Source organism: Aptenodytes forsteri, unplaced genomic scaffold, assembly GCF_000699145.1.
Source record: "Aptenodytes forsteri isolate BGI_AS27 unplaced genomic scaffold, ASM69914v1 Scaffold136, whole genome shotgun sequence".
Classification (NCBI taxonomy): domain Eukaryota; kingdom Metazoa; phylum Chordata; class Aves; order Sphenisciformes; family Spheniscidae; genus Aptenodytes; species Aptenodytes forsteri.
Window position 1 is genome coordinate 2,068,849 of NW_008796111.1, and position 12,518 is coordinate 2,081,366.

General features: G+C 42.9%; 1 protein-coding gene across 1 annotated transcript in view; it reads left to right on the forward strand.

Moving 5' to 3' along the window:
* The first annotated feature begins 4,978 nt into the window (after positions 1–4,978).
* Positions 4,979–12,518, forward strand: part of FUBP3 (far upstream element binding protein 3) — a 34,532-nt gene continuing 26,992 nt past the window's right edge. Inside the window, exons 1-4 of the mRNA XM_009287016.1 lie at positions 4,979–5,044; positions 5,389–5,494; positions 11,824–11,874; positions 12,361–12,394. Coding sequence (XP_009285291.1) covers positions 4,979–5,044; positions 5,389–5,494; positions 11,824–11,874; positions 12,361–12,394 — 257 coding nt within the window. The remainder of the gene's footprint in view (positions 5,045–5,388; positions 5,495–11,823; positions 11,875–12,360; positions 12,395–12,518) is intronic.

Here is a 12,518-nt window from a genome sequence, read left to right on the forward strand (position 1 = left end):
TCATTATATTTGAAAGAATGTGTTGGGTTTCCGTCAGCCTACGACTTGAGTTAGTCTGAACTGGAAGATTTCAAAATCTTCCAAGCTGCCAACTTCAGGTCAGGCGCTGCAGCGTAGCAGCCTTCCTGCTATCTTTTCACGCTGGAAACAAGTGTGTTGAGAAATGCGCGCTCTGCACGTGTTCATGGGAGCGCAGTGGCCTACATTTTTGTGCAGTGAGTTATATGCTGCCTGTTGAATGGGATATTTTTTTTTTCCATTAGAATTTGTGGGATGAAAAGAATTGTTGGCAAGTGCTAAAATATTTCCCCCCCTGCAAAAGTACTTGATTTAATCTAGTTCCATAGAGACTTTGTAAGGGAGTAGGTAGTCTTCTGCACAGTTCGGCAGGACTAAATTGTCACTGGTGACTCGTTACCAAATGAAGGTGGTCTTCATTGCTCAGCGGACGGATATTTGCCTCGCCACCCAAGCAATCTGTGATGGAACTTCCTGGCTGAGAATCAGGTGGGATGTAAAGGCAGTTACACCTGACACTTCTCTGGAGGTGATGGCAGAGCTGTCACCGAGTGTGTTTAATGTTGTATTTGCCTGAACTGCACTGACCGGGTACATAGATGTCAGCTTTTGTACTGTTTCTGGCCAATGCCATAGACTTTTCTGAGTATTATTTTTGCTTTAAGGGGATGAGGGAGCAGAGGAAAAAAAATGCAGTCATAGTTCTTGCTTCGTGGGTTGGTATGGCATCCCTGGCTTGACATTTGAACTCTTTCAAAGTTTAATCTTACATTTAAGACTAGTAATGAAGTTTATTAAATTCAGTTCTCATGAAAGCCGTAACACTAAAATCGGGCTGTGGAATACAATGCTTAGTTATTAATAACTAAATAATTTGGAGCAGGGAAGGCTCTCCCGATCAGTCACAGTAACTGCATTCCTCGAAGTCACTGGGATGTGAGATGACATAAGAGTAAGAAATCTGGAATACCTTTGAAAGAAATGACTCGTACGTTGCTTTCAATGTTTGTGCTGGACTTGTTTGGGTTTTTTGTGGACTCTTAAATATTTGAGATGTATCAAATTCCTTTTTCAAGTGAATGCTGGGGCTTTGAGATGGTCTGTCCTGCATCTTCTGCACCATGCTTCGAGTGAGTGGATTAGTTTATGGATCATAGGTGGTGACTGATCTGTCCAGCTGCTCCTAGGCAGGGTGGCTTTTCTTCTGTGGCATTTTGGGGTGGGGGGTGAGAGAGGGACCATGTTTGCTCCCCTTTTGAGCGATGGGATCAGAAAATAAGCAAAGCTGCCTGTGCTTTGAACAAAAATGGATTTCTATCAGACTGTCCTTAAGTCTTGTTCTTATTGACAAAACAGCGTCTTGCCTTGGTTCTTACCCTCTCCTGTTCTCCTTGGCAGTCTCATTTTCAGTACAACGCATGTGTTTGCAGCACTTACTGGCTCCCTCTTCATACACATGCTATCCTTCTTGTAACCTGCCATATGTACTGCCTGAATCTGAATTTCTGGGAACGCTATGACGAGGAAAGGCTGTGGCTTGGTAAGCCTGTAGCGTGCCATCTTGGGTACCTTGAAAGTGGATGAATATCCTGAGACTTACTGACAGTCAACATGCTGTATGTTTAAAATTCCTTTCTATTATCAGGCTCTAACTTCTAATTTCTGTGGGGATGGAGGGGTCTTAAGACTTACTTTTCTTTATCCCCTTGCAGAGTACTTTTTCAGATCATCCTCGAATAGATTTAGGGCTTTGCAATTACTCCAGTATTTAGGAAAACCACCTGTGACATGAAATGTAAATGGTTGTGGATGGCTTTGCTACTTCCTACAGAGCTCTGGGGAAATGTCTGTTGCGCAAACTCAAGTATTCTGCTCGACGAATGGGAAGAGTAGCAGAAGTACTAGAACTGTCTGAAGGGCCAGATGACAGAGCCTATTATTTTATATCCTGCTAATACCTAGAATTGGTTATTTTATTGGTTGCTGTTCTTTTGCAGGACAGCATGGAGACCTTCTTCCCAGAAGCTAGGCCCTTTCTCTTGAAAGCTGAATTCTGCAGATATTGGTGTTTGAGGCCTGCTGTAACTAAGCAAAGAAGCTTCATATTTAAAAGTGTTCTGGTGTTACGCTATTTTTAAAGAGCGTTGAAGGTATAGGAGGACAGAAGTGCAAGGTATAAGAAAACATGTATTCCTCACACAACTTTGGGTTATTTTGTTCGGTTTTCTTGGCTTTACCAGTACAATTTGTAGCTCAGGTTTGTACCGTGTCCTTCAAAGTGTTTGTTTGGGAGCTTTATTTTGGAGAAATTAGGTGCAGAAACAGTTCTGTGGTAGTGATGCTTTTTTCCAGTGTGTTTCAGAGCTTAGTAAAATGGATGTGTTGGGTTTAGAGGAAAAAAAAAAAGGGGGGGGGGGGGGGGGGGGGGGGGGGGGGGGGGGGGGGGGGGGGGGGGGGGGGGGGGGGGGGGGGGGGGGGGGGGGGGGGGGGGGGGGGGGGGGGGGGGGGGGGGGGGGGGGGGGGGGGGGGGGGGGGGGGGGGGGGGGGGGGGGGGGGGGGGGGGGGGGGGGGGGGGGGGGGGGGGGGGGGGGGGGGGGGGGGGGGGGGGGGGGGGGGGGGGGGGGGAAAAATTAAGACTGACATACAGCGGGACAAAAGCAGTGGCTAGCAGTACATTACTCAAGGTCATTTAGTCAGATAAGGGCTAGGTCTGCTTACTTTTGCTGTGTTTTAACTTTTGTGCTTATCTCCCTGCTGAACCTTGAGTAAAAACTGAGGTTCCCATTTTAAGTTGAGTATGAGAAGTTAAAGCGTATTTTTAACTGCTGCATCTCCTTAAAAAGCTCAACTCTTAATTTTGCAGGGTATTTTTTCCCACTGTAGTGAGGTGGGGTGTTGTCTGCCTGTAATCCGGTGGCAGCTGGGAGGCTTTAGAGATAAGGGTGCAAGTTTAAATAAAGCGGGGGGGGCGGGAAGAGGAAAATATCCCAAAAGGTGATAATGTAAAAATTGCTTTGATTCTCTTACTTTGCCCTTTACTTGGAGGGTTCTGTGCCAGGGTGATAATTGTGTGCTAAGCGTGAGTAGGGGTTTTGCAAAGCTCTCCTGCTCTGGGAGCGGACAGCCTTAGTGCCGGTGATCTGTTCATGCACACCTTTGTGCTTCATGCTAGCTTCCTTTTGTAGGCCAGCTTCTGCTGTCCACAGGCAATTTTTTTTCTTTCCCTTGAGCGTGTGGTGTGTGCTTTCAGCTCCAAACTGTCAGCTAGCAGTTTCCACAATTTACAGATTTTTTTCAAGTAAAAAACTACTAACAGAAAGACAGTTCATAAAGGGCATGTTAAAATCAAATGTTCCGACACATGCCAGGGTATGTTATACCTGACACTGTTCCTTTTGGCATATGTTTGTAAGTTATTATGTGAATGCTGTTAATGGATTGTTATAAAATATATTTTTAAATTTATTTTTCAGCATTGAAGTAGTTGGGGAAACATCTGTGCTCTTTGTACCTTCATTAAAATCCTCTGCATTCCAAACGTAGGGGGAAAGCATGTGGGCAAAGGGCTGGAACTGTGGATGCAGTACAGTTTTCAACAAAAAAGCAAGGCATCACCCGGTACTCCCTAGTATGGAGTGGACAAGGGGTAGTCTGTGTTAATGCTTTCAGAATCAGATTTCTACAGGCTTATTAGTTTTTGGAGATGTTGATATACAAGGTGTTTGTCGTCAAAGCTTTGCTACCTGATCACTGTGCTGGTCCTGCAGGAAGACTTTATTCTGTAGCTCCTGGCATTTCTGACACAACAAAATTGTTGACTTCCTAAAAGAGAACAGGAGGGAATGGACTATGAGAAGAAAATGGTCAAAACTTGGAGCCCTTTTCATGCAGGGCATTGAAGAGAATGTTTTCTATTCTCTTTCTAAAAGCAGTGCCCTCAATCTTTCAAGATTATTTCAAATAGCTTTTTTTTCAGTACCCCGTGGTTCTGAATCTTTGGCAGTTGTTTATTCCACTGCAGCAGCCGATAGTGTCAACAGCCAGAGTTACTGTAGATGTCTTTCTGTTGCAGTAAAACTCAAATTTTAGAAACACCTTTAGTTATATTTGTCATTTGCCCTTGTCTTCATTTTAAAACATATCTGTGTAAAATGCTCTTTCTTCTGTTCCTGTTGCTTATTCTCTGGTGAAATCCCAGTTATAATAGAGTGAGATCAGACTCCTAGTAAAGATCCTATTCAATTATTTTCTTTCTGCTGGAAAAGGAAGCAAACGCTGTAGAATACACTGTGCTTTATATTTGTTCTGCAACTACTTTGTTCTGCACTTGCTTATTATAGCAGAGTACTTTATGTAGACAAAGGGTGCTGTGAGACTGCAGTTTGCCTGTCCCTGAAGGGGATATTAGCTCGGATGCAGCACCGAAGTAATGCACCTGTATGTTTCTAGAGTGGGCTTACATCAGTTAGCTTGGAGAGCAGGTGAAAGAGCTCGCTTCTGTCAGCGTCTATCTGTGTAGATGTCTCCCAAGTGTCATTAGAGACGAGCTTAACTTTTTACTTTTATTAAGTGGTGGTTAGGTCTCTCTCTCACCTAGTTTATTTGCTTACCTTAGTCCCCTTACTGTGATACCTGGCTGTCTCCTCTTTCCTGTAAATATCCTCCTTGCACCCTGGCTTGGCAGGGAATGACTGTTACCCTTCTCTAAGGGATGGAAGCAGAGGCACGAGCAGCGTTAGTCGTGTTCGTGCTGTATTGACCGCTGCAGGAAATGGAAACTAATTCTGGGCTAATAGTTTGCCTGCTGGCTTATTCTTTGTACAGTAAACACAGGGTGATCCAGTCTCTTTGAGAAGGAGTTCCCAAACCTGTCCTTGTGCTGTGTAGTTTCACATTCTTCTCCCTCCACTCCCCCCACTGGTGTGCGAGTAGGCATTTCTATGTATCTGGATGTGCGCGGATGCAGAAGGAAGCATGTGTCCTCCTACACGGCTATGGTGGTGGCAGCTTCTCCAGGATGAAGTTGGTGAGCTAGTTTGAACTCTCTTCTTTGCAAGATTTAGCTTGTCAGCTGTCCATTGAGTGAACAAACCTGAATATAACATCCCAGGGAGTAAATACCTACTTGCGATCAGGAAGAGGAAGTGGGTGAATGCGATCTTAATTAAACAAATATTAAAAGCAAGCAGAAAACTGTTTACTTTACAAATGAAGCACTACTGTCTTGGAACTGTTACAAAACCACCTATATAGAAAATAGCTGAGAGAAGACTGGGCTGGGGTAAATGCCTTATTGGAAGAAAGAGTGTTTAGCTGTGGTCGCTGAAACTTCAGGTATGCTAATCATGCTTTTATCCCCTGTTTGTATAGATTGCTGCTAAAATTGGAGATATTCCTCACTTGAATAATTCCACAACACTTGTGGACCCATCAGTCTACGGTTATGGAGTGCAGAAACGGCCCCTGGATGATGGAGGTAAGCTGGCTATGATAAGTCAATCTTGTGGATGCGGCTCCTGAAATTCATCTATGGAGGCAGTTGTCTGCTTTAAGGACAGAAATCAGTGCATCTTTCTGTGTATATAAATTTTATACAAGATTCCCTGTGGTGTTTAGTCTTATCTAGGTAGCACAGGGCTCCTAGGCATTAATATTATTAATGTGAAGCAATTCTTTCTTAGTTCATGAACTTTGGGAATTCGCAAATGAACTCTGTAATTTAAATCTTGTTCTCTGGTAGCTGGGGGGAGGGAGGAGGATGTGCTTATTGGAACTGTGCTGGAGCCCATGTATAGAGTACCAGATGTACATAGTAAAGCTGTTCTTCCCTGATGACCCTTATTTTCTGAGAGCAGGCAGTGTATAGGGACAGTATTACATGTGCTCCTTTCCACGTGTAGCAGTGGTCACAGCACAGTTGTTGAGTCACTGTCAAGAGTTCTGATTGCTTTGTACATGAATTTTAAGGAGAAAGGGTATTGATGTAGTTGATGCAAGTTGGAAGGAAACTTCCTGTATTAGGCTTAGCTTTTTTCCTAATTATTCTTTGAGAATTCTTAAATCTCTGAAGCATTTAACATTGGCTGCAGCCAAAGAATAATTTACTGGGTGGACCATATCTGGTAACTGTAATGAGTTAATATTGTATGAAGTGTTACAATTTTAAAATAGGTTATTAGTTTCTTATCTTTGGTGGGAACAACAAAAATGTTAGAACAGGTGTTTTCTTTTTTACAAACCTAATGATGTGCACTGTTACAAGAAGTGTTTAAACTGTATTATCTGCTGCTGTACAGATGCAAAGAGCTCACCTTTTCCTGTGGTTGGTTATAAAAAAAATGTTGCTATGTCTTCCTTTTCCTATTTCCTCTAGTATTTTTACCGACACAGGTAGTCCTGCAGGGTGATTCTCTCCCCCACAGATATGTTCAGGAGTACTGAGGAGATAAGCAAAGCTGCTGCCTAGCACTTCATTTTGAAAATAATTTTTTCTGTCTGATACAAAGCTGTGTGAGGCAAAGGCTGAAAATACTGCACTTCTGCTCATTCTGCAAAAACGTGCTGGAGCACAGGGAGAAGTTTCATGTGGAGCCTCTGGCTTGCTAATGCTAACGTTACTGTTTTCTGAACGCATGCCACAACCCACTTTGTTCTCTGGCGTTGGCTCTGTTTGAGCAAGAGGTTGCTGCTCCTTTGGTTCAGTGTTTTAGGAAAGACTGGGTTTACCTGGGTGAGCCCCTGCGCCTTGTATCTCGGGCTGGAGCATCACGATGTCTGTGAGAAGCCAGAGGCCTGGTATTACTGGTACGTGTCGGTTTCTGTATGGGAAGGTGCTCAGCTGTCGAGCAGGCTGTTCGGCATTGAAGAATGCTGAACAACTTTGAGCTGTGTCTGAATGGCTTAGATAAGTGGTTATACGTGAAAAAGAATAGCCTTCTAGGAACTAGGCATTCGTAACATTAGTCTTAGCTATTTCTTTCACTGATTCATCAGACTGAACTGGGAAATCTGATCTCTTGACAAAATGGGTTTTTGTGAACTTCTAACATGTGAAACGGTTGTAGCACTTAATGATGGCGCAAGTTAAACTTTGTACTTAAACTTTTACTGGTGAACCCTATTACTTGCTGAGCCTTGTTTGTGTTGACACAAACCATGTCAATACAGTTGGGGTCTGGGCTATAAATGTACGTTACTGCTGGTTTCTTGTGCTGTGATAGGTAACTCCCTGGAGCAGGTATCGTTCCTGGGAGAGCCTTCCAGAGTGGCTGTACTCTTGAGTGTTGTATTGGCAATTGATTTGCTGATGTAAAGACCTACAGGTGTTTGCTCGTCCTGGGTGCTTGTTCAGCACTGGGCCTTGTTTGTAACTGTTTTTAAAGTAGCTCCAAGTGCTGTATTTGCCCTTGGGTTCTTCATATACATCTGTAGATGTTATAACGTTGTCCAACTCCCTTCCCAAAAATCTGATCTGAGATTTTAGAGGAGAGGAGAAATGACACAAGTAATATTTTAAAGGGCTGGAATTTCACAAAGAAAACACAGTTGTGAGGGTAGGAGCAAGGGTTGTATCGCTTCTTTCAGCTTTGGTCATCTTGGGTTTTATTTCTAATGGCATTAGTAAATCCTGTACTGAAATACAATTGTGTGATGAGTTCCCCACCTAACCACATAATCCTCCTGCACTGCTCTTTAACCACAAACCCAGAACTGCAGCCTGGCGAAGGAACTCCTGAAGCAGCGAATGCTTCTTGCTCTGTATTTGTTTGTGGTATGATCCATACCTTAGTCTTAGGCTACCTACTCTTGCTGCAATGGCATTAGAAGTCTATAATACAGCTTTGGCTTTAGGCATCTGGAAGATGGCAGTTGCTTTTAATAGGACACTTAAATTAGGAAAGCACTTCCCATTTGGATGATCTTTTCGTTCTCTGTTAGCTGCGAACAAGGGATGTCGGGATTGCGTGCCCACACTTCTCACCATTTTCTGCTTGTCTGTGAACCACAGTTTGGAGACGTTGTCAAGAAGTGATTATTTATATTGTTACGCATGCTCTAGAAATTTTATAGTGTGGGGGTTTATATACATTCTGCTGCTCTGGATAGCTTGAAAACAAATCTGGTGGTAAATCTTTTGATTGTTTTCTTCTGTATACTGTGTGTTCACAGCTGGGTGCAATTCTTACTGCTTCTTTATCCCTGCGTAGCTGTTAGAAAATTACTTCTGTTCCTAATGCTCCTGAAAAAATTCGGTTCAGGGGAAGTATTTAAGGTGACAAGAAAACTGTCTGTCTTTCAGGAAAATCTAATTCTGCCTGTCCATTTTTGTAAACGGCTGCTGGTGTGGCTGATTGATGTCAGCTTAGGAAGCGGTCTTAAGACAGGGTGGCAGCGTGCTGGTCAAAACAAATTCAGCTGCTTTTAGAGCATTTCCAGGAAAAATAGATCTGTCGTAGTGTTGGAAACCAGAATGCGTGAGTGGCTCTTGCACTTCCCTTAACACAACCTTCATCTGAAACGAAGAGCTGCTAGGATTGGCCCTGGTGACCTGGCCTTTTGGTATTAGATGGAGCTTGAGACTGATTATTTCTCTTTTCCCCGGCTTCTTTATTTCCCCTTTCTGGAAACAACTTTAAAGTAATCCTGCAAATAGCTGTAGTGCAGGGAGAAGATCAGGTTTATTTGTACTGCTCACAGTAAGTCGCAGTCAGCATTTATGTGGCCACTTGCAGCAGTTAATGTTTCTCAGCGAAAGTGAGCACTAGAGATGAGGTTAGCTCTGAGCTGCAGAGAAACCTGGTGGCATCTTGCTTGTGGCTCGCTGCTGAGGATAGATCCCAGCCCTCCTGTTAATGGCCAACGGCTGCTCCTGGCCTCCATTCTAACTAATGGGTCCTTCTAATTACCATCACAATTTAGTAAGTTTATTTAATGCTAAATAATCTTTAAAGAAGCAGCCTCCTTGTTCAAAGGAAGCAGGGATTTTTTTTCCAGTCTGCTGGAAAGAGACTGATTGCCAGAACGTTAGCCTTTGCTTGCCCTGTTTTGGACTGCTTTGAAGAAGTTTCCAGTGATGTATGTAGGGTTAAGCAGCAGTGTTGCAGCGGAAGGCTGGGGCATCCTTTGAGTCTGGGGAAACAAAGATGAGAGACCTTGGAGAAGCCTCGCACCCCCCTCTCTCCATTCCATGCCTTCCCTGAGCTTCTGTGGTGCATCCAAATATGAAGATGGCCTGTTCTGGTGCAATAAAACTTGATTGCAGTAGAGCCGAGGGGCTGAAACACAACGTGATCCTGTTGTACAGAATACTTTATTCTTTTGCTCCAACGTGTTTTCAGTGAAAATAGCGATGGGCAGAAGGAAATCTTATCCCTGTCTTACTGATGATGAAAGCTAGTAGTGATGCTCCTTGACACATTTGTAGCAGCAGTAGGACCAGGGCAAAAGTCCCTATCTCTTGGCAAAAGGTTTAGTGTAATACACAAAATCCCAATGTTCTTCAAATCTCAACTTTACAGATCACCATTTTTTAAACAAGGCAGTTTAAAGGAGGGGAAAAAAGCCTATAAAGATTTGCAGTGAAGGCAGACACGAAAATTACTGGGTTTTGACCATTTAATTAAAGAAAAACCTAACAATATTTAATGATGAAGAATTAGGGTAACTAATGTCTTCCTTGTAGCTTTCTAAAATTAATGATGATCCCATTTTAGTTCAAAAGTATGAAATGCAACCCTGTTCCGCTGCTCTCCAGGAGATGTGTCGCTCTGATTTTATTCTGACCATGAAGACACTCTTGATAAGATTGTATATTCCCATCATGCACATTAATTTAGTGGGAGGCACTGCTCTGTTTTATGGGGTGGAAAAAAAATCCACACTTGTTTTGAGTGTCTGTTAGGTAGAATTCAGTTAAGGTGAAGCCTAAAGCAGAGTGAAGAGTTATCAACCAGCAGGTGCCATTAATAGGAAATTGTGCTTATTTTATTCAGTATTTTTCCTTATTTGCAGTAAAATGACTGCAGTTACAGTTAAATTGTACTCAATAGATGTAAAAGGGGGAAATATGTACGTGGCTTGTCAGAGTTCAGCCCCTTCCCTGGCGTGAAGAGGGAGATGGTGGAACAGAACATCAGCTTTCAGTACTGCAGAGAGCATGGTCTGCCCCAGCCCTACCTCTCTATTAGTCCCTGTCTTTCAGAGCAAAATGGGCATGCTGGAGAAGGAACAGACCTTTAGGTTGTTGGAACCGGGAGCAATGTCGTTTCTTTTTTCCCCTCAAAACAGAGAGAAGTCATAATTGACTTCAAGTAAATCGCTCCCAGTTCTCTCCGTCTGCCTTCTCTCTCAGCTCATGGAGAGGTTATTTGTGAAGTGTGGAAGGAATGATCTTGCACGCAAGTTATTGTGGCTTAATTTTTTTAACTGATTTGTACAATAAATATACAGTAAGGCTGATATCTGCCTGGGGTGGTTAATGGCTTACTATGTTTGTGTAGTACTTGGAATGGGTTGGAGACATTATGTACATCTAAAGCATTATTTCCCTGACTGTGCTTCTTGTGCTCGTACAGTTTTTCCCTAAGAAGTTGTCTTTTTCAAGTGTAGGATTGTGTTACAAAATGAAGGCTCTTCCATTCCTTTCGTGAACTTCGGGAGTTGATTATAGGATGTGTATCTGTCTCATAATTTGTGGGCAGAGGCTGCAGTGGAACAGACTGTTAAGAGAGCTGTTACGGTGAATTGAAATGCGAAGTGGATATTTAAATACAGCCTTGTAGTGTTAAGAGCACTCTTCCTGGCATCTGAGGATAATGAGTGGCCTGGTCTGTGGCGAGGGCAATCCCATACTACAGCAATAGCCACCACACCTATTGCACATAGTAAAAATATTCGGAGCACAGTTTGGGGCAAGATGGCGAGATTCTGAATTGGTTTGGTCGTATTTGCTCAGCTCTGCAGTGGTAGCTTATCATCTAGAGCAAATATTCCCCGTTACATCACCCACGATTTTCAACTGCAGTGTTGATAGTTATCAAATTAGGGCTTTTTATATTCAGGGTGAGAATATGCAAAGACAAATCTAATGGAGTCAATAATGCAGCAGTTGTCTTATTGCTGAGCTGGGGAGAGTAATAAAATATATATACTGTCGATATTTTGGTCCTGAACTATTATGAAGGTATTGACACACAGCAGAAATACAGTATTGACTCTCTTTGTCTATTTTATTTGAGTAAAGTGTTTGGCCACAAACTTTATGCATTTTTCTACCGGATTTAGAGAGTGTGGGATGCATCCGCTTTCCAACCCTGCCAGCTGATTGCCAATTTATTTCAGGTCAAAGAATGTGCAGGTTGCTGCAAGGTAGTTTGAAACAGCATCTGTATTATCACAGCTCACATGTTGGCCGGTTTCATTTGTTTTCACTACTTGTGCCCTCCAGGCATGCAATATAATCTTTCAACTGGTTGTTAGGACCAAATGGTCTGGTTTTTAGCTGGTTTGCTGCAGGCGAAGTCCAGTAGGAAGCCCAGCAGGGCATGTGTTCCCACTTTGCATGAGTTGGTCTAATGATATTTTCCCCATTAACATTTGGAAGAAAGATCTAATCTGGGGGGATTGGGGGGGAGAAATCTGTTTGAGGGTTGTCAGCTGGGGAGATAACTGCTAGTCATAAATGGACCACCAACTAACATCGGAGATATGCCTGGAATGTGTGTATTCAGTAAAATGTGGGTGGTGGGGTTTTTTAATACTGTTTGGGTGCCACAAGGTTACTTAACAGACCTATTCCTTTAACAGGTCTCCGTGTAAGTGGGCTCCATGGAGCACAGATAAGAGACACAGAGAGAAGTATGTGCAAGTGGTCTTTAATACTTTTCGCCTAGACTAAATCTCTTGAGTCTGCTCAGCTTTTATTTTTGTTTTTTAATACATACCAGTCTGCTTGAAATTTCTCTTCTCTCCCCTCCCTCCCCCCGCTTTTTTCCTTTTTTTTTTTTTACTACTTTGGGCTTAATTTGGGAAGGGGGAGGTTAGTTGCAGGGATTTGGATTTGGGCAGGCAGGATTTTCTCCCATGACTCTCAGCATGGGGAGACACAGATCAATTCCCTATCCTGTGTTCAGCTGGACACTGGGTTATGGTGTGTGTTGATCAAGAAATCCCCTCCTGTTTTGTACCACATAATGCATTCATTTCAGCCACTGAACCTAAATTACTGTTTTGCTTTTCTTTCTTTTTTGATGAAATGGTAAGAACTCTTTTTCTATAGGGATGAAGTTAGTTTATCCGTGCTAATGCTTTGATTTTTTTTCCTTTTTTCTCTCTCTGCCACAGTAGGTAACCAGTTAGGGGCCCTGGTACATCAAAGGTAAGCAGTGGGTTATGTTTTATTATTTATTGATCAATTCTAATTGTTTATTGATCCACCATCTGTAGTAGTGTTAGGAAGTCAGAGGTTGAGAATGTGGAGAAACTGTCAGCTTACGTTTTCT